Source organism: Lepidochelys kempii, chromosome 10 (assembly GCF_965140265.1).
Source record: "Lepidochelys kempii isolate rLepKem1 chromosome 10, rLepKem1.hap2, whole genome shotgun sequence".
Taxonomy (NCBI): domain Eukaryota; kingdom Metazoa; phylum Chordata; order Testudines; family Cheloniidae; genus Lepidochelys; species Lepidochelys kempii.
The window spans coordinates 53,967,553-53,990,316 of NC_133265.1; the positions used below are offsets into that span (position 1 = coordinate 53,967,553).

Here is a 22,764-nt window from a genome sequence, read left to right on the forward strand (position 1 = left end):
ATGCATGTTCAGGTAACTTAGCGGAAGGAAACTCTTCCAGCTTTCATTCACACAGTCCGTCCAAATAACTACTGCAATCAGTTATACAGTGAATCATGCAGGTACTGAACAAAGTCAGCTCACCGGCTAAATTATCACCAGATGTTATCCTGACAAGACTATCCAGTGTACCAAGCTGTTGATGATGAAAAGGAGACTATATAAAATATGCATAGCTGTCTGTAAAATGAGCCTTCTAGCAGGGAGCCGAGAGATGTTCTCTTGAACAAGTTTTAAAATATTCCTCTAATTGAAGTTTTATGCCCACATAAAAGAAGGAAAAACATGCATAGATTCCCATTGGGTTCTGACAGCTGCATCTCTTTCAGATTTGTCAGACACCAAATAGAAGCCCTGAAATCTCAGCTGAAACCAAGTACAAATCCAGAGCTATGTTTTTGAAATTCACAAACTTTTGTGCATTCCTGATTTAGGTACCTGCAGACTCTACTGAGTGTATGCAAGTTGGGCGTGCACGCGCACACAGAGCTGAGTGTAACCCCCATCTTGTGCAAGGGCGTCAGGATAGCTGTGGTTATAAGCTGGACCCTCAATAGTAAGACTTGAAGCTCTGATTAAAAATATGCCAAAGTTCTGAGATCATGATGACGATCTTCAGAATTTTTATCCAGATGTTGATTCCCTTCACTCATTTCCCTCCCTTTCCCAGCCCACAAATATGCTAAAGATACCAGTTAAGAGATGGGATTGTATTGGTGCCAAAGGTAGAGTGGCCTGTGGAAACCATGGAAACTAAGAGAACAGACCTTCCAATGCAACTGTGAAAACAAATGAGTCAGTGTTAAGAGAGCAGGAAACAGCCCATGAATCGATGCATCCTGTCTGATGATTCAGGGCTCCACCTGCCCAGGGCTCTCTAGGGATAGTCTCTTGTAGATTTCCTTGGAGACATCTTATATTGCTAAATTAGAGTTCCTCCTAAGGTGGAATTGCTGTGTCCTGTGGCTTACAGCAGAGGTCCTCAAACTTCTGTTAATAGTATGGATCTCTGTTTTAAAGGGTGTGTCTCATGATCCCGCCTCCCTTCCCATTCATGAAAAATCAAACACTGTTTGGACCCTCTTTCTCTTGGGACCCAGCATCCCTCCCCCAGGAGCTGCTAAATCTTCCCTTTCCAGATGTGTTATAGGAGTTATCCAAGGCTGCCTAGGACCTTGCCTGTGTATGTCCTTGCACAGAGCTCTGCTCATTGTAACCCTATAGGGAATCCGTTCGCCAACAGTCGTTTGGGATTGTGCTGCCATGTTCTAATTTTAATTTGGAACATTTTTCTGGTTGTAAGTGTGAGATTTAATAATGAGCAGCTTGGCAAGTGTTTGCTTCCTTCTGTTTCCCTTTGGGTTCACTTCTAGCGGTGGCACAGAATGGCAGGAAGGATCCCCTGCTTGATATGTGGAAATTATGCTGCTGCTAGCAGATCTTACTACTGTCTCCCTACAATTTCATCGCTGCAGTTAGAAATAAGGATGTAGACAGAGTAATTTCCAGCCCTTCCATTAGCATTTTATCCCAAACCAGGGCTGTACTAATCTACCTTTGGCTCAAGTGAATGAACACTTGTCCTGTTCTCCTAAAGTATCTGTGACGAACAGCTAGCTGGAGACCTCTCAGACTCTGTAAACTCACTTAAACTGGCACCTACAGTGTGCATAACATAGTTTTTGCTGGAAAAGAGACTTTCTGGCTTCACACCATTCTCATGATCAGCTAAAAGCTCTGTTTTCCTGAGCCCAACTGGTCAGGAAATGCCAGTAGCATTGAATGAAGCTCCCTGAGCCAAGAGATCACTTACTATAAGCAGCGTAGAACATTATTGATACTTCTCTCTACATCCGGTTAGGGAGTTTCACTTATGATAGAATTAGTCCTCAGCACTTCATATACCTAGCCATGGTACTTGCAACCACTTATTCTGGTGATGACGGCATGTGCAGGTTTATGGTATCATTGCACTTGGCTCACTGGTTTGAAGCCCTGCGGTAAAATGGCTGGAAGATGTTTAGATGCACACTCTTTGAGAGAAGAGCTACAAAATGAAACGTTAATGCATTTAACTCTTGTCCCCATAGGAGTGTTGAGGTGCACTTCATGTGTTAGTGTTACCCTGACTTCGTGCCTGGTTTGTTGCTTCCACCACTGAAGCAGAAATTTGTTTAAAGGAAATGAAGGGCATGTGTACATGGTGCAGCAAAGCAAACTGGAGGGGTGTTTTCTAGCTGCCCTGTGTTAACACCTGCTGGTGTGCTCTAATAGATGCTCATTTGTGTCAGTATAATCCTGTTTGGAACTGGATTCCCGTCAACACAAACTAGGTGCCTTTTAGAGTGCACCAGCAGTGTCTACATGGGTAATTAGAGCATTCTGCAAATCACACCCTTCTAGTGCACTTTGCCAGTGCCCTGTAGACAAGCCCAAAGTTGAAAAGCTGAGGGAAGAGGAAAGAAATTAACAGTCCCCAACTCATTTGAATTAAACTGTGTGTGTGTTTGTTTTTGTTTGTTTGTTTGTTTTCCCTAATCCCATTGCATTGGTTTATATGCTTTTTAACCTTTACACTGAAGTGCAAAGATTAGACTTCACACAAAGTTAATTGGAATCGATCATGCTCATCTGGAATGGATTAGCTAAACTGTAGCTCCCTGAATTGACCACATCCTAGGAAATGGACACATCTGCCTCTCTTTATTATTCTCTCTAGCAGTGAGTGACAGTGAGGGTTGGTGCAGATTGGTGATACTTTTCTTTTAAAGGGGTGAAGGAAACTCTGCTTGCCTCATTTTTCCTCTCTAGATTTCACTGAAAGACCCTGTCTTCCATTTCCTTATCCACTCTCCAGGAAAAGCAGTAACAATCTTGGAGATTCACAACCACTGAAGGCAGAATTGTCTGGAGGTCAAAAATGAGCTTTAATCATTTTCTCCTTTTATTTTTTTAAAGGAACTTTCTGCAGCACTGAAGTCAGCTCTCTCAGGTCACCTGGAGGCAGTGATTTTGGGCCTGTTGAAGACACCGGCTCAGTATGATGCTTCTGAACTGAAAGGTGCCATGAAGGTAAATGAGAATTGAAACTGAAGTTGCTCCAAGTAAGTCTGTCATCCTTTAGAATTGCTACCTAAGGCCATGATTTTAAAAAATGGCCACGTATTTTTAAGTGCTACAGTTTTCAGATGTCCAACATAAGGCACCCAAAATCAGTATCCACTAGTTAAATTCTTGGGCCAGGTGAGATTTTTCATTTAAATGTTTGTCACTTACTTTTTAAAAATAACTTTTGAAGAATGAACATGAAGCTAAGGACATAACTGATCGGCTGCTTTGAATAGGCACCTGTACAAGAGCATTTGGAAAGCAAACTACTTTCCTGATTGCATTTCTGCATACTTTTTAAAAAAAAGTGTTTTCAATATTAAAACAAAATAGAGAAGTTGTTAGCTAGAGCCAAAAACTCCTGTGATAGAACATAAATCATTTCCAATTACGGGGTCACATCACTGATTGTGAGAGGGTGTCTCATATCTAGTCCTTTCCCTCCATAAAATCTGAACACAAGGAGGTGCTTAAGTCCAATTTCCCCAGGAGCCTCTGAAAGGATGGCTTTGAAAACTGACTCGAACTTTGTGCACATGCAAAAAAACTGTGAACACCTACCAGTGCCAGGATTTGCTTTTAAAATCCTACAAGAAAACTCATGTTTTGGCTTTCATATTTCTAAATGTCACTTAAATTTTTGTATGCAATGTAGTTGTACCGAGGATATTAGAGAGACAAGGTGAGTGAGATAATGTCTTTTATTGGACAATTTCTGTTGGTGAAAGAGACAAGCTTTTGAGCTACACAGAGCTCTTCTTCAGGTCTGGGAAAGGAACTCCTAGCATCACAGCAAAATGCAAGGTGGTGCAGATTCATAGAATATCAGGGTTGGAAGGGACCTCAGGAGGTCATCTAGTCCAACCCCTTGCTCAAAGCGGGACCAATCCCCAACTAAATCATCCCAGCCAGGGCTCTGTCAAGCCTGACCTTAAAAACCTCTAAAGAAGGAGATTCCACCACCTCCCTAGGTAACCCATTCCAGTGCTTCACCACCCTCCTAGTGAAAAAGTTTTTCCTAATATCCAACCTAAACCTCCCCCACTGCAACTTGAGACCATTACTCCTTGTTCTATCATCTGGTATCACTGAGAACAGTCTAGATCCATCCTCTTTGGAACCCCCTTTCAGGTAGTTGAAAGCAGCGATCAAATCCCGCCGCATTCTTCTCTTCTGCAGACTAAATAATCCCAGTTCCCTCAGCCTCTCCTCATAAGTCATGTGCTCCAGCCCCCTAATCATTTTTGTTAGGCATAAGTAGTTAGAATCTATTGTAAGGGACCATTCAAGGTAGCGTGGCCCCTTACCTTGCTGGGAGTTCCTTTCCTAGACCTGAAGAAGAGCTTTGTGTGGCTTCAAAGCTTGTCTCTCTCACCAGCAGAAGTTGTTCCAGCAAAAGATATTACCTCACCTACCTTCTCACTTAAATTTTTGATATTCTTGGTTAGGTAAATTTTTGGGTTTTTAAAATTGTTTTTCACTAATATAAATTGTTCACACAAATACTTTTTTAAAATTAAAGTTGGCAGCAACAGACTGAACTAGTTAACAGACATCCTAGCTCAGAGAAAAATTTCAGGTACAGGTAATAACAAAACCATTTAATAAATTGTAGTCAAAAAGTTGGTTCTTTTGGACAATCAAATGCTGCCCTCTGCTGGTTGAAACAGATACGGTCTGTATTTTATTCCTCATCATGACGCTTGTTTTTCATTCTGTCTTTAATATGTCTGTAATTATGGATAGTCACTGTCCCCGTACTGTATTTGTAGTCAGAAGACCAGGCTGCAAAGGTCTCACTAGAACCACTGCCTCTGGCATTGTGTAGTTGTTATACTTTCACTTGGTGACCGAGTACTTGTGTCCTCTTCATAAGCTCATATGTCCGCCTCTTCCACTGATCCGAAGCCTGACATCCTGAGTCTGCTGTTAGAGTTTTCAGCGATTGGTTGTTAAATGCTGCCCGTTCATGATTGGACTTTAGTTTGGCTTGACTCATTAGTTTCTTTTGTTTGAAGCTTGCTTAATAAGCTACATCCAAGGAGAATCTTAGATGAGAAAAGAAGAAATCCCTACAAAAAAATTATTTGTAAAAAATCATTATCATGTTCATTGAAAAATATTTATGGGGAAGTCAAATACATAAAATCCCCCATAATGACTAGCACAGAGAGAAATTACTGCAAAAGAAGAGAGGGTGAGAGCAATTTTTGGTATTAATCCTCATATTGGACCAAAAATCACTCAGCTATTTCTGCATTGGGGTCTTGGAGACTCCTAGTATGTCAAAATTGGGGGAAAAACACATGGGATGCAATTAAAACAGACATGGTTGTAACCAGTGAACGATGAACAAGTTAAAACTCTCCTAGATTCAGCAGCACACTGTAGAGTTCTTGTGGTGGAGTGACTAACTGTCCCCTTGATCAAACACGTTCTAGAATAAGCCACATACTGTACAGGTGTCAGTCTAACTGACTCCATGTTTAGATATTAAAAATAGATCGCAACAGCAACAATATAAAAACTGAAAACACATTAAAGAGGCATTAATGGCCGAATACTTTGAACAAATAGGTGACATGTACAGAACATACAAAATTTTTACACTTTGCACATTTTTGATGTGCTTTTTTGCCTCGTTCTCTGGAACAGATGCAAGTGTCATGCTGTCTGGAGTGGCTCATGACCGTGAGTGCCTATCTCAGGGCAGATGACCCAAACTGCTGGTGTGTTCTATAATTAGATTTCACCAAGCCAGTAGCAAATGTGAGGTTTTTTTTTAGTGACTTCTGCTTTTCTATAGCCAAAAAACCCCAAAACAAAACAAGTAGGATGCTAAAACCAGTGTGGAAAGCTTGATCTGATCCTACTTTGAGAATACTTAATGTATAAAGAGGCACTGGTTTGGCACGGAAATTTTTGTTTACATTTTGTATGCATTGGGGTCAGATATGCTCCGATACATTAAGAGAGTTATAAGCAGTCTTGGTCTAATAAACTCCTTTTGATATGTTTAGACTCGTATATATCACTATCTTGTAAACAAGGAGCATCAACAAATTACCATGCACAGGGCCAAATGTTCAATTCTGGCTTTAAATTAACCTTAAAAATGCAAGTGCAACTCTTTTTGTATGGATGAAATCCACGTTTGCCCATGTACATGCACAGATCAGGCAGAGAGGCCTCAAACTTACTTATTTGTGCTGGCACATGCAGGTTTTGGGGTGTTGTGTTTTTTTGTTTTTTTTTTTGTTTTTACCCGTAAATAGGATGCAAGCAAAAATTAAGATGATTTGTTAAACTGGCTAAAGATTTGCATCACAAAGTCTCCTGGAGTTTCAGAATTAAGGGTACTTTTTCTAGAGATCTTGAGAGTTTGAAACAGGGGGGAAAAATCCTGTTCATATATATACAGCTTGTTTTATTCCAGAAAAAGATTACTGCTGAGAATTAGTTTGTGGTAACTACAGTATTGTATTCATTACAATTCCATTGCATGCCTCCTCCCCCTCCCCCCCAGTATATCTGAAAGCAAAACAAAAATATAAGAAGTATTTTGTTATTAATCTCTACTCCTTCCCCAGACATTTATTAGAACAAACCTAATGAGGGGATTTTCCTGTTTCTATTATGTGTGAGCCTTTTTGTAAATTGTTTGCTATTAGATTCTTCTTCTTTTTTTTTCTTTCTTCCTACTATTATTAAAGAAGCACTTACAGAATGGTGGGTTTCTTCATAATTTACTCCATTTTTTAGATATAAAATAATGTTTTGACCTGTAGACAGATGACCTTTGACTCTTCTGTGTGGCTTAGGCTAGATCAGGAATTGGCAATCTTTGGCACACGGCCCATCAGGGAAATCCTTTGATGGGCCAGGATGGTTTGTTTACCTGCAGCGTCCGCAGGTTCGGCCGATTGCAGCTCCCACTGGCCATGGTTTGCTGTTCCAGGCCAATCGGGGCTGCAGGAAGTGGCGTGGGCCGAGGGATGTGCTGACTGCCGCTTTCTGCAGCCCCCACCAGTGGCTCTTCAGGAAACTAAGTAGTCATGGGATAACTGGGAAGGTCCTTTTACTGATCAGAAACTGGTTAAAAGATAAGAAATTAAGAGTAGAAATAAATTGTTAATTTTCACAATGGAGAGAGTTGACAGTCAGTGACAGGATACTGAGCTAAATGGACCATTGGTCTGATCCAGTTATGGCCATTCTTATGTTCTGGAGACTGTGCCCAGTACTACCAGATGACCTGGCAAAAATATGTCAAGTCCTACACGGACAAACAGCCCCAAAATGGTAGGCATAATAGGAAGCCTTCTGTCCAGTAACTGACTCTGACCATCTATGATGATGATTGGCTTAAGCACACAACTTGAATGACTCCTCCATAGGATGTGCTTGGAAAAAAGCTTGATTGGGCTTTTTTTGGTTTTAATCTATTTTTGTTGTTGGACCTAGCTTGTGGGGGATGCTGCAACAGTTTCCCAATTTATAGGCATCATGGATAGATTTAAAAAGCTGTCTTGGGTAGTCACACTGAAGTCCTCCGGTAGTATTTGCCAGATCAGGCCTTTAGGTTTCATTTTGTAGCATTCTTCCTGGTAGTAAGTTTTCAGGATCAGGCCCTAAGGTGACATTTTAATACAGAAAAGCTGTATGGACATTTTGTGGAAGGCATTTTCCACCATTTTACTTTTATCATAAAGCAGAATTGAGTATTGTTCCTACCCTATATAAGAAAAGTAACCTACATAACTTCAATCTTGCTGATGACATGCTTTTCCTTGATAAAGTCAGGAATTTTGGAGGTGGGGTTTTTGGCATAACAAATACCTGAGATTTAATGAGGCATTGAAAAACTCTGCCAGCAAAAGAAATGGGCTCATAAAATAGCTCTGGCTCTCTTTTTGATAATAAAAATTTTGAAATAAACAATTGACCAGTAGCCTGAGGGTAAGAGCATATTGATTGAACTACACTGTTTTGGAGCATCTGAACTCCCATAGAGTTTAATTATCAGCTGACACCTTTTCATATGGGTTAGTAATTTTCTTATTATATTAACACCAATCATTGATTTCTATTTTAAACAGTTGTAATTCAACATAGTTCAAAGTAGCGCTGCTACATTTTGTTTTTACTATAGCTCTAAAGAAAGGCAAGTAATATAGAAACCTGATTATTACATCTTGACTTTGATCACAAAAGCAGGCTTTGAAATACATATTTTATCATGTCCTTTCAACACATCCAGCTTGTTCAAAATGTATGTATTAATCTGAATATTTAGTCTAGCATGCTAAAGACACTTTTATTCCTTAGTATTAACATGGGTAATAATACTGCCAACTCCCTGTATGTTTTGGGCTACAGTATTGATTTCTGCTCTTGTAAAATAGCTAAAGAATATACAGGAGGCATAACATTCTCCGTGGGTACAAAATACTAGTCTCAATTTTTGATTTAAACAAAGCTAAGTAGAGGTGAGACTTTTTATGTGGCTTATTATCTCACTGTTAAAAGGTATTTTCACCAGAAACCAACAATTCCTCTTGAAAATTATAGTGTTCCTTACTTTAGGTCTGCTGATTCAGCAAAGCTCTTAAGCATGAGCTTAACTTTAAGCATGTGGGTAGTTCCATTAACTTCAAGTTAAGCATGTACTTAAGTGCTTTGCTAGATCAGGGGCATGAAATAAGAGATACTGTTGTTTTCAGTAGGACCTGTTGGTTTCTGATACAAATGCCTTTAACAGTGAAAGAATAAATCAAATAAAAATAGTGTCTGTCTTTCTTTTTAAATGGAAAATTAAATGGGGAGTATTCACATGCCTGAAGTCAAGAATGCACTTAAACGCTTTGCTGGATCAGTGGCATGGAAGGTGCCGCCCTCCGAGTACATATCACCCCAAGTCTTATATTTATAGTAGCTTTGCTACCTGACTGTCGGGGGTTGTCTTGTGTGCACGAGAGAGACCAGTTCAGCCCCTAATACAAAGGGGTCAGGTTTTGATCCAGTGCACTAAACTAACAGGTTGAAAAAAAATATATAGTGCTAGCAACACCTTAACCTCATCTAGAAACTCAATGAGACAGTCAAATCGGTGTTGAAATACTCCTGGCTTGTGGTTTATCACTGATATTATTAACTGTATCTCAAGGTTATTAGAATAATATTTGGCACTTAAACACCTCTCATCCATGGCTTTTTAAAAGCCTTTTAAAAAAGTATGAATTAGCTTCATGACAGCCCTAGGAGGTTGATAACTAGTATTATTAGCCCCATTTTACAGATAGGCAAGCTGAGGAAAAAAGAAGCTAAGGCACTTTTCCCCAAGGTTGAACAGCCAGTCATTGGCAGAGCTGGAATAGCATCCTGGAACCCTAGCCTTCTGTACACTGGTTGCTAGACCAGAGATGGGCAAACTACGGCCCACGGGACTGTTCTGCTAGGCCCCGGCTGTCCCCTACAGCCTGAGCGCGCCGTGCCACCAGCGCTCTGGCCCACTGCTCTTGCCAGGCAGCATGGCGGCATGGCTGGCTCCGGCATGGTAAGGGGGCAGGGAGTGAGGGGATCTCAGGGCAGCAGTCAGGGGACAGGGAGCAGGGGGTGGTTGGATGGGTCCCAACCGAAATATTGAGTAGAAGTCATTTTCACACTGTGTTCAGTGCTGTGCCACTAACCTAGTAGCAAACTAGTTAATGAGAAGAAAGAGGCTGAGCCATCAGCAGTAGGGTCAATACCACGGGCAAAAATACCAGCAGCTACAATTTTTACATCTGCCTGGGGATGGGAATGTTCTCAAAGATTGAGTGGGAGAAAGGAGTACTACCAAAGTGTGTACCAAACGTTTCAGAACCATTCTAGCAGTCTGCTCATTTTTAGTGTCAAATGAAAACCTTACCTGTGTTTCAGGGTTTAGGGACTGTTGAAGACACTCTCATTGAGATCATCTGCTCCAGGACAAACCAGGAGCTTTGTGAAATTAACAAAGTCTACAAGGAAAGTAAGTATGTGTTCGTGTTTTCAACACAGTGAACTTAGGCCCTTCTGTTTTCTCCTTTTGTATGAGTGACGGGAAAGTTTGGAAAACTTTTAACCATTGGCTTTCCTAGGGATTCTCATTATCCCTAGTGTTTTGGTCAAATACAACAGGCAAAGGTATTTATGTTGGCATAACTGATGAAGTTTTCAGTGTAATTGAACGTGACCTAGACAAACTGCCTACTATAAATACTGTATCTAACACCTTATGATTTATGGACCCATACATACTGTTTGGATACTGGAGGAGTTCTAGGGTGAAATACTGGTGCCGTTGATGTCAGTGGAGCTCAGGATTTCACCCACTGCCTTCCCTTTCTAATAACCAAATATGCACAAATTAAGGTGCCATCGTGGCTAGCTGGAATTATGCCTTCCAAAGGTTGTTTTCACTTAACCCTTTTGCCTTGAAATTAACTTGAGTCCCAGAAGCATTTTCCATGGAGGAAGAAATTTGGGTCTCAAGGTTTGGTGCCTTGGAATCAACTGCAGGCCTTGTAGTAAACTAGTATCCACCAGTCATTTCTCTTTTGTGAAAACAGCCACAATAGTCCATTTTCTACTTTTATTGTAAGGAAGACAGAGTCAGAGTAAGTGAGAGCAAAATCCTACTCATAGATTCTGTCCATGTGGAGCAGCTGAATTTGGAATCTATTAAAGAAGCCTTTTTATTATCTTAATTGATAGAGCTGCCAAAAAAAGGCATACAAAGAAATCTGGATAAGACTTGATAAAAGCATGGATTCTCTCTCCCCCCACCCCGTGCAAACTTTGCTTAAGGATATTATCCATTCCTAGCTGCATTTCTCAGTTGATGGTAACTGGATTTAAGTGATTTGAATGTGAGTTCAGTATCAAACAGTATTGCTTAAGATTTCTTATGACCCTTTCATGTTTCAAGTTGCATTCATCACAAACAGTAACAAAGGTGTCCAGCGTTTTCATGGGTAGCAAGAAGTGTTTTCTTTGGCGTTAATTGGAGAAAATTGTCATATATTTGTTCTTTGATAGCTGCAAACAATTCTATAAAGTAGCAGTGGCTGAATCAATAAAGTATTAACAAAGACCGCTGTGTGTTAATGGCATAAGATGAAAATAATATTATAGTGATGAATTGGATGAAACCATGTAGATGGTCAAATGGAAGGATCCAGGGATAGATGCCTATAGAATTTCAGAGGGAAAGTAGCAGCCTTGTAGCAATGAAGAAAATTGCTACCATAATAAGAAATAAAATGCTTTAGTGCCAGGCCAGAAACACAGACAGCACTCCTTTATTTAAGCATATATATTTAAACTGGTTATTTTGCACAAAATTGTCTCTTAGCTGCAAGCAGTCTAAAAAATCGATGATTGGTGATCTGAATCTGCTGTAATAAAACACTCACTCAAGAGCCTAGGTGTGGTGTGGTTGTGTTTAAATAATAAGTGCTGGCAAAACAAGCCTGGATGGCAGAGCCTTGCCTACACTAGGGATCCTACCAGTGCCACCCTTGGTACAAACTGGGGTTGCTGTGTTTCAATAGACTTGCCAGTTGTTCGTATATGACTTCCCAATACAGTATCTAAAGTAACTTGCAGCTATCATCCCTCCAGTTGACTGGGTCAGCAGTAAATAGAAAAGTATTTGCTGTATTCTAGTGTACAAGACAGAACTGGAAAAGGACATTGTGTCTGACACCTCTGGTGACTTCCGCAAGCTGCTGGTTTGCCTGGCAAGGGTAAGATTCTGAGGCGGTATACGTTTTTCTCTGTCTAGTTTTCCTTATTCTGTCATGTTTCTCAGTCCACTTGCCAGCTGTGGAAGGCCACGTACATTGATTGTGACTAGTTGTAGCAGAAATGCATCCATCCATCTGACTGATAGCAAATTTGGATTCATGTGCATCGTCACTGCATAGCTGACAATTTGAAAGAACATGATGCAGATGCTGAATGACAATGCAATTTGACGAGAAAGTAACTAACATAACAGACCTTTGTAATGGAGATGGAACGTGTTGTAATGCTAATTTGTCAAATGTTGGCTAACATGAACTAAGAGAAAAAAATGTAGATAGCAGCTTACACTATTTCAATTTGGATACATCTGCTAAATGTTTGTTCTTGTTTGAAGGGTAAAAGGTTTGAGGACACTTGTGTGATTGATTATGAGCTGATTGACATAGATGCGAGGGTAAGTGCTGGTGATCAGTGGTAAGTTAACTCCCCAAAGTGTACTATGTCTTAAAATAAATCTTGGAAAACTCTGAATAGACCATATCAAAATGTTGCTTACTTTTTCACATAAAGAGAGTGTGCATGTTCCTATTCCCTAGCATGTTATGGACATAATATTGATTTCAGTGTGTGCCACTTATGATCGTGAGAGCTCAGCCATTTCCATGTTGGGGCTCCCTTTCCCACCGACACCCATACACAGCTGTCTTACTGCTTCCATGGACACCTGGACAAAAAAAGAGACTTCCTAGTAGAGTTTCATAATAGGGCAGTGGTCCTCTGCTGAGATTCAAAAATGATGATGCCCAGATGATTCCAAGAGAGAGTCTGGAGAAATCTTTCTTTTAATGAATTACATTTATTGACAGTTTTGTGTAAATGTCCCGTTCACCTGTCACCATTAAACCCAGGACCTGTTTGTTCTCTGAGACGTCAAGAGTAACTTCACTGATGTGAATGGAATTATCGTAATGTAAAACCTGTGTGAGTTGAGCATCAGGTCTGTAAGTCCATTCCTTCTGTATGCATCCCCCTTAGTGGTTAGGTTAAGTATGTGTCTACACTTTACATTCCCCTCTGATATGGTTCTAGTAGGACTTGTTTTCTGAGGTATCCTATAGCTTTGCAGTGGCTCTTTCATTTTACCCCTGGCTAAAATAACACTTTACATTCTAACCACAGGACCTCTGTGATGCTGGTGAGAAGAGGAAGGGAATTGATGTTGCTAAGTGGATCAATATTATGACTGAAAGGAGCATTCCCCACCTCCAGAAAGGTACTGTTCTAAGAAAAAAAAATTCCATAGGAGTTAGAAGGAGATGGTCATTGCTTGGCTGCAATAATGATTAAATCAAGCGCAAGAACCCAGGAAACAGGACGATGTTTGTGAAAAGTTTATGTGCTGAGCCATGACTATTTGAAAAGAAATACATTTGTATCTCTAGAGTAAATACATCTCCCTGTTTGAACATGCATACACACCCAGCAGCAGATCTTAAAAGCTACACTTTCAAAATTGGTCTCTAAATTCACTCCTGCAAAGGCCTACATTTAGGCATACAATTGCCGTATGTAAACATCACACATGTAAAGCTTATGTCAGTGGATCCCAGGAGTGGCCTCTGGTGTTTACATAATCACCACCCAGGAAACTCCTTTGAGAGGTTCTTTTATTTTTGAGAGCCTAAATTCCACAGTGCGAAGTAGATGCAGATTGGATCAATATCTATCTGATGGACGGTCTGTCACAGTGATTTTTCATATATCCTAGTGAGAAAACCAAGCTAATATATAGTAACATTTTCCCAAATCATTGATTAATTAAGAACTTCCTGAAATATAGACATTCATTCACGGATATGAAAATGAGGTAGCATAGTATCTAGATATTGGTGGTCAAACGTCTTAATGTCCCCTGGCCCCACTCTAGTTGCACTGTGCAGTTTTTTGTGCACACAGTCTTTCTGACCCCCTGAATTTGTCTGTACAACTCAGGTACACATCTGTTCTTTTTAATTGTTTTCTTCCTTATTATAGTGTTCGAGAGGTACAAGAGCTACAGCCCTTGTGATATGTTGGAGAACATCAAGAAGGAGCTCAAGGGAGACCTGGAAGTTGCCTTCCTTAATCTTGGTAGGTAAACCATCGTTAAGGTTATTAGGAATGGCTTTCAGTGAAACATTTCCAGTGCTCTTGCAATCTACTTGCTGAGATGAGGCAGAGCCCAGTTGTTTAAAGTGGATGATCTGCTGTTAGTTCATCTCCAGTTTATAATCTTCAGTGGAGACTGAATTGTTCCTTCGGCTCTTTGTAAAAAAGGGGGTATTGCAGCTCCAATCTGATGCATTAAATATTTGCTTAGGGTTTGTTCTTTGGAAACCTGGAGGGTTGAAAAAGACTGGAGAGGGTGGGTGGCTGGAAGGGGGGGGCAGGGCGGTATGGGGGTGAAGCCAGTCCGTGGGTTTTGGAGACTTGAAAATGGAGGTTGATTTGGGACTGTATTCTGTGAAATGGACAGGGATGTGTGGTTTGTGGAATGAGATTGAGGTGGTGGCATTTTGGTGGAGGGAAGTTATAGCAGTGGGATATTTTTTTCAGATACACTGAGTTGATAGAAATTTATGGTAGAGGCAGGCTCTTGTTCAAAACTAGAAATGAAGAAAAGCCAGAACCATGAAGAGGAAGTCTATTTAGGTGTCATCTGCATTAACATTTTCAGAAAGGATGTGACCAGAATGTGTTAGACAAGTAGAATATGGGTCTAAGACTGAATCCTGGGGGGACACCAGGGTGAGACGTGATAGCAGTTTGAGGAGAAAAAAATACTTTATTTGATTTTAGGGCGCTGGGTTTACATTGAAAACCTTCCTTGGTACAGTTACTTAAATATATTAACTTCTAGGTAACACATGTTTCAAATACAGATCATTTGTCTCTGGGGTTTTTGTTGGTTGGTTTGGTTTTTTGGGAGTGGGAAGCCATATCTTCTTGAAAACCCTCTCCTAGTTCAACTATCAGATCTATAAAGGAGGAGTCTAAGCCATTTTAGTTTGCAGATCTGAGTGTGTGCAGTATGTTTAACCAATAATATGTTCTTCACTTTGCAGTCCAGTGTATACAGAACAAGCAGTTGTATTTTGCTGACCGATTGTATGACTCCATGAAGGTAGGGTGGACTAAAGAAGGCCTTGTTTCTTAGTACTGAATGTTTTGCTCCTCTTCATAGTCTAAATACATTTTAATCTTTAGTTTCCATTACATCTATGATTGTTTAAATGGCACTGGAATACCTACGGATGGCATCATGGCTGGCCTTCTTCAAAAGAATGCTTTAAAAATTGTATGCATAGAAAAATTAATCTAATGTATCTTGTCCATTCAAGTCAGCAGATGTATTCAGTGCAAAAAATAATAGACTAATGGCACCTGCTTGCAAAAGCAGAACAGAGAGAATTCTAACGGTAAGAACCCGCAACACATGTTGTTTCAAATCTGCTATTGTCATCAAAGTGTAGAGCAGTGGTGAACATCAGTTAGTTTTTCCGCACCCGTCTCTCATGTGCATGTTTTCCCTTAGGCCAGGAAAGTATACCTTGATGAAATATTAGTGTTCACTTTTTCCAGAATAAACTTAGTCTGGAGTTTCTGGGTTAAGCAGCAATTAATATAGAGGAAAGTGACAAAAGCTAGAGTTACTTAGATAAGCTGGAAGTACAGATGAACAGATAGAACAAAGCTTGATACTCAAATGAAGTGCAAACTATATCCCAAGCTGACTCCCATTGAAGTGAATGAGAAATGTGTCTGGCCCATAGGTAGGTAGGCGTCAAAAGAGACACCATGCACAGAGTACATAGCAAGAGAAAGTGAGCATAGGAATGGAGTAATGAAACGTTGGAAAGTGCATGACTTCAGCCTAGCAGTTACCAGAATTCTGGGATGTAAAAATGCAGGTAGTGAACACAAGTCACAAGAAATTGTTTTAGAGCACCATTACATGTTAGATCACCTTTGTGTCCTGGTTCAGTCACCATACTGTAGAAAAGGTCTCCAAGGAAGAAACAAGATTGTTTAAAAGAAGAGGAAGATTATTTTATGCAAGAAGGCTATAAAAACTCTGCTATCTAGAGAGAGAGTTGTTAAGCAAGTATGAGTGAAACTTTCCAGATGCCAAAGAAATTTGTGACGAGCCTCTTTGAACTGATGGTTAAACCTTAGGACTCTCAGACCCATGTGCTTTAAATTGGTTTAATGGAACACTGCCAAATGGTTAGGATTCAGACTGACTCAGCTATAACTTAAAATTGTTATAATCTTTGGGGGTCTTTGGAGGCTAAATATTTTTTAAAATTTCTGCACTGAAATACCATCACAGTCATCATTTTGGGGTGGTGACATTGAAGTAGAGTGTTTCTGCAGGTTCTAGAGTAACCGTTGATTAGCCTTCACTGAACGAAGAAACTGTGAATTAAACTCTCACACCCACACCCCAGAAATAAAACCCTACTAAAACAAAGCGCTAAATTACATGCACTATTCTCCCTGTGGGGAGAGAATGAGAGACCACATGGGACAAATGTTAGCCTTATGGTATAGATTCATAGATTCATAGATATTTAGGTCAGAAGGGACCATTATGATCATCTAGTCTGACCTCCTGCACAATGCAGGCCACAGAATTTCACCCACCACTCCTAAAAAAGACCTCACACCTATATCTGTGCTATTGAAGTCCTCAAATTGTAGTCTGAAGACCTCAAGGAGCAGAGAATCCTCCAGCAAGTGACCCGTGCCCCATGCTACAGAGGAAGGCGAAAAACCTCCAGGGCCTTCCAATCTGCCCTGGAGGAAAATTCCTTCCCGACCCCAAATATGGCGATCAGCTAAACCCTGAGCATATGGGCAAGATTCATCAGCCAGATACTACAGAAAATTCTTTCCCGGGTAACTTGGATCTTACCCCATCTAAAAACCCATCACAGGCCATTGGGCCTATTTACCATGAATATTTAATTACCAAAACCATGTTATCCCATCATACCATCTCCTCCATAAACTTATCGAGTTTAATCTTAAAGCAAGATAGATCTTTTGCCCCCACTACTTCCCTCGGAAGGCTATTCCAAAACTTCACTCCTCTGATGGTTAGAAACCTTCGTCTAATTTCTAATCTAAATTTCCTAGTGGCCAGTTTATATCCATTTGTTCTTGTGTCCACATTGGTATTGAGTTTAAATAATTCCTCTCCCTCTCTGGTATTTATCCCTCTGATATATTTATAGAGAGCAATCATATCTCCCCTCAACCTTCTTTTAGTTAGGCTAAACAAGCCAAGCTCCCTGAGTCTCCTTTCATAAGACAAGTTTTCCATTCCTCGGATCATCCTAGTAGCCCTTCTCTGTACCTGTTCCAGTTTGAATTCATCCTTCTTAAACATGGGAGACCAGAACTGCACACAGTATTCCAGGTGAGGTCTCACCAGTGCCTTATATAACGGTACTAAAACCTCCTTATCCCTACTGGAAATACCTCTCCTGATGCATCCCAAGACGACATTAGCTTTTTTCACAGCCATATCACATTGGCAGCTCATAGTCAACCTATGATCAACCAATACTCCAAGGTCCTTTTCCTCCTCCGTTACTTCTAGTTGATGCGTCCCTAGCTTATAACTAAAATTCTTGTTATTAATCCCTAAATGCATGACCTTACACTTCTCACTATTAAATTTCATCCTATTCCTATTACTCCAGTTTACAAGGTCATCCAGATCCTCCTGTAGGGTATCCCTGTCCTTCTCTAAATTAGCAATACCTCCCAGCTTTGTATCATCTGCAAACTTTATTAGCACACTCCCACTTTTTGTGCCCAGGTCAGTAATAAAAAGATTAAATAAGATTGGTCCCAAAACTGATCCTTGAGGAACTCCACTGGTAACCTCCCTCCAACTTGACAGTTCACCTTTCAGTAGGACCCGTTGTAGTCTCCCCTTTAACCAATTCCCTATCCACCTTTCAATTTTCCTATTGATGCCCATCTTATCCAATTTAACTAATAATTCCCCATGTGGCACAGTATCAAACGCCTTACTAAAATCTAAATAAATTAGATCCACTGCGTTTCCTTTATCTAAAAAATCTGTTACTCTCTCAAAGAAGGAAATCAGGTTGGTTTGGCACGATCTACCTTTTGTAAAACCATGTTGTATTTTGTCCCATTTACCATTGACTTCAATGTCCTTAACTACCTTCTCCTTCAAAATTTTTTCCAAGACCTTGCATACTACAGATGTCAAACTAACAGGCCTATAATTACTTGGATCACTTTTTTTCCCTTTCTTAAAAATAGGAACTATGTTAGCAATTCTCCAATCATATGGTACAACCCCTGAATTTACAGATTCATTAAAAATTCTTGCTAATGGGCTTGCAATTTCTTGTGCCAATTCTTTTAATATTCTTGAATGAAGATTATCTGGGCCCCCCGATTTAGCCCCATTAAGCTGTTTGAGTTTCGCTTCTACCTCAGATATGGTGATGTCTACCTCCATATCCTCATTCCCATTTATCATGCTACCATTATCCCTAAGATCCTCTTTAGTCTTATTAAAGACTGAGGCAAAGTATTTGTTTAGATATTGGGCCATGCCTAGATTATCCTTGACCTCCACTCCATCCTCAGTTTTTAGCGGTCCCACTTCTTCTTTCTTTGTTTTTTTCCTATTTATATGACTATAGAACCTTTTACTATTGGTTTTAATTCCCTTTGCAAGGTCCAACTCTACTTGACTTTTAGCCTGTCTCACTTTATCCCTACATATTCTGACCTCAATAAGGTAGCTTTCCTTACTGATCCCTCCCTTCTTCCACTCCCTATATGCTTTCTGCTTTTTCTTAATTACCTCTCTAAGATGCTTGCTCATCCAGCTTGGTCTACAACTCCTGCCTATGAATTTTTTCCCCTTTCTTGGGATGCAGGCTTCCGATAGCTTCTGCAGCTTTAATTTAAAATAATCCCAGGCCTCCTCTACCTTTAAACCCATAAATTCTTCAGTCCAATCCACTTCCCTAACTAATTTCCTTAATTTTTGAAAGTCAGCCCTTTTGAAATCAAAAACCCTAGTTGCAGATTTATTTTTGTTAATCCTTCCATTCAATTTGAACTGAATTAGCTCATGATCACTTGAGCCAAGATTATCCCCTACAACCATTTCCTCTATGAGATCCTCATTACTCGCATTATTGGAAAATGCTTAGATAAGATGAAGGTGGTGTAAGAAACTGTATAGACTAGAATGAATAGAGAGCAAAGCCAGTACCCTGCTACAGTGCAAGTTACTGCAGCAGCCCTTGGGGTCCCAATGCTGGTGTCTAAAGATGTAAAATGTACTGCTTCTGCTGTAATGGAAAATGCACAATAATATATTGGCCAAATGGAGGACAGTATTGTTTGGAAAATAAGCTTGCTCCTCAGGTTTTCAGGAGGGCGTTGTGAATGCAGAAAGAAGTAATTGATTGTGACCTTTTCCTGCAGCAATGTACAGTTCATCAGTAGATTCTCTCCCTCCTCACAAGACACTGGTTCTCTTGTTTTTTCACTTCACAATACTACAGCTCTCAATGTAAATCTGCTTTTAGGGCAAAGGAACCCGTGATAAGATCCTGATCAGGATTATGGTCTCCCGCTCAGAGGTTGATATGCTGAAAATTAAGAGTGAATTCAAGAGGAAATATGGAAAATCCCTCTATTATTTCATCCAGGTAAATCACAAGGCTCCTTGTTATAATCAGTGTATGGGATTTTCAGAAGCACTTGGCATTGGTCTAATTGCAGCCGCTGAAGTCAATGGGAATTTATCACTGGCCTCAGTGGGAGCAGTAGATCAATGCCAAGCACTTCTGAAAATCCCACCCTTAGCTTTTAGTTGCTGCCCTGAGAGTCTAGCCAGCAAAATTTATATTCAGATTTTAGGCTGCATATAGTGACTGTGCACCAGTCTGTGGGAAAATGTCCACATCCCTGGGGAAAAGGTGGATCTTCCCAGAAAGCCAAACAGAAGGAAAAAAATAACCACAGATCAGGTTGCTCTGGAGCTGTCCAAGGAAAAAGAGGTTGTGTAAATGCCTGCCTGATTCCAGGCTGTGCTGTCTGTGGAAGTTACCGTAGCCCTAGAGCTAGAGTAACCGCTGTCTGTGGCCCCTGAGGAGTGGGGGAAGATAAGTCTCAATCCATTTTTTTCCTCCATAAATATTAGATGGAGAACCGGGGACTTTGTTTCCCTGGTTACAGGTTCACAGCAGCAGCGGCTTGTGCCTCTGATCACCAGATATGTTATGGACACACACACGCAAGTCACCATGTAGGAGTCTCAACTTCCTTCCCCAACCCAATATTTGTATGAGTGGTGCCTGGCAATGGGGTGAATTGAAATCAAAATCCTGAGTCCAGCAGGCCCATTCTCTTACCTCAGCGGAATTCTGAAACAAGAGGTCAGTTCTGGGTGAGGTGGCTCCTTCTGAGATGACTTCTGCTATGCACCAACCACCCATGCCACTCCTGCATTATTAGTGCACTCTCCCCCAGCATTCTCTGAGACTCTGGCCCTAGGGAAGGGTTAGTCCTGGTGGCAGCATAAAGCTGAAATAAGTATGTGGCTGCTGGTTTCCAAAAGGGGAAGTACCCCCTCAGAGTAGGCAGTGGCAGTCCCAGCTGTAGAGCTGCCATGGAGACAGTTTGGGGCCAGGTAGTCCTTTACATCTTGTTCAGTTTCCACTACAGGGTGGGCAGAGATGTGGCTGACTACATCTTATGTTCTTGGTTCATATACAGGGGGAGTTTCCCTGTCCCTCTTTACTGGCAGAGAGAGCAAACATCTTTCATTTACACTGAGTTTCCTAATAAAAGGCCATATCTTTATATTGGGGAGTGACATACAATGTATTCCATTAGGGACTAGATGGATATTAAACTAGTTCACACAAGAATTATAACTGCCCATAGCAATGGGAGCATTGTCTGCTAGAACTCTCAGGTCACCGTTATATGTCAGCCCAACAATAGGGCCCAAAATATCATTTGGCTGCCCCAGCTCTGTAATAGACTTACTGGGTTGCCTCAAGCAAGTTGCTTACTTTTTCTGTGCCTCTGCTCCCCAGGGAGATAGAGGGTGGGAGAAAAGGAGGTATCGCTATTCATCTGGTCTATTTAGACTGTAAGAGTGTTAGGACAGGAACTGATTCTTACTCCACATATGCATAGTAAAGATCAGTTCCTGTCCTAAAGCTCTTACAGTCCATTAGATTCTATGGGCTTGTCTACACTTAAAATGCTATGGTGGCTCAGCTGTGCCACTGTAGTGCTTCAGAGTAGACACTGCTAGCTCTGACAGGATGGATTCCACCATTGCTTTAGTTAATCCACCTCCCTGAGAGGCGGTAGCTAAACTGGTGGAAGAATTCTTCCATGGACCTAGCACGGTCTCATAAGGAATTAGGTTGGCTTAACTGTGCTGCTGAGGGACATGGATTTTTCACGACCCTGACTGACCTGACTGTTAAAATGACCTAATTTTCTAATGTAAACCAGGCCCCTTTCGTGAATACTGCATTGTTTACTTATTGATTGTATTCCAAATGAGATCAGGGCTCTATCCAGTATTCAGGAAAAGGGAAGAGCTGTGCAATTCAAAATGTTTTGTGTTTTGCTTAATTGAACCAAATTGGAGAGTGGGTGGGCAGATGAGGGTTTAATAAAGAAGCCTTTCCACCATGAGATTACTGATTCAAATCTACCCTAGAGAAGAGGTAATAGATGGTAGCTAATAGATGGTAACCATAGGACAGAATTGAATCGTGTCCCTTTGCTCTCTGCCCTTAGGTTGTTCATTTTATACCAGAGTTCCCCTTACTGGTCCCACTTTTATCATGGTACATGCCAAACACTATAGAAAACTTCAGCTTACAAATAAACTCCTACTTGAACTTTGTCCTGCAAGTCCAGAGTACAGTGCAGTCACACTAGGACTTCATGTAACCTTCATTTCTTCATAAAGTTTCCGTTTCATTTTTCTTCCCTCATTTTGTAGCAAGATACAAAGGGCGACTACCAGAGGGCGCTGCTGAACCTGTGTGGAGGAGAGGATTGAAAACGGTGACCAAACAAATCCATGTCCACAGATGTGCTTTTCTGCTCTTCATCTTCCTGTAATCCTCAACTTGCCTAGCTAACCTGAATTTACCTCTGTATTTGCAAGACTGATGGTATTGTTTGCTTTCTTGTACTTCTCTAGATGACAGTGCATTGCTTGGCTTTACCAAAGTTCTTATAAGCAAAAGGCCAGAGAAATGACCATTCCAAGGATAAAGAATTGAAATGTGTTTGTGAAAGACTCTGCCTTCTTCTTATAATGTTTCTATTAAAATACAAATAAAACTGAATTTTTACTTTAAGAAAACAGGTCTTTCTCTTGGGTGTCTTGTTTCATAGCATAGGTTGGTGTGTAAACATCCATTGTTCGTTGCCTTCTTTATTCTCTCTGTGGAATCTTCTCCATGTTACCCTGGATGAGCAATATTGCTAGATCAGAGGCAGTTTGAGATCCAACATCTTGTGGTGATGTTGATCTAAAAACAGGAGTTTTATACTGTGAATTTGGGGGGAGTAGGAGGGCTCTGGTAAACATTTCAGAGCAGGATCCAACAATCTGCAGAGAGTCAGACCATGCAGGAATGAAAACTGAGGTTTTTTTCATTTGGTTTCAAATGCCCCTCTTGAGCTGGGAGCATTCAGTGAATGTCTAATCTTGGCACTTTTCTTTTTCTCTTTAACACGTCCATGTCTAATTCTAAA

The 22,764-nt window shown here is 40.6% G+C and overlaps 1 protein-coding gene across 1 annotated transcript in view; it reads left to right on the plus strand.

The window, feature by feature from the left end:
* ANXA2 (annexin A2) overlaps positions 1 to 22,369 on the plus strand; it is a 51,227-nt gene extending 28,858 nt beyond the window's left edge. The window contains exons 5-13 of the mRNA XM_073303640.1: positions 2,998 to 3,111; positions 10,069 to 10,159; positions 11,839 to 11,918; positions 12,314 to 12,373; positions 13,099 to 13,192; positions 13,954 to 14,049; positions 15,024 to 15,082; positions 19,554 to 19,676; positions 22,001 to 22,369. Of these exons, the coding sequence (XP_073159741.1) occupies positions 2,998 to 3,111; positions 10,069 to 10,159; positions 11,839 to 11,918; positions 12,314 to 12,373; positions 13,099 to 13,192; positions 13,954 to 14,049; positions 15,024 to 15,082; positions 19,554 to 19,676; positions 22,001 to 22,060 (777 nt within the window). The 3' untranslated portion in view covers positions 22,061 to 22,369. The remainder of the gene's footprint in view (positions 1 to 2,997; positions 3,112 to 10,068; positions 10,160 to 11,838; positions 11,919 to 12,313; positions 12,374 to 13,098; positions 13,193 to 13,953; positions 14,050 to 15,023; positions 15,083 to 19,553; positions 19,677 to 22,000) is intronic.
* Positions 22,370 to 22,764: the final 395 nt, after the last annotated feature.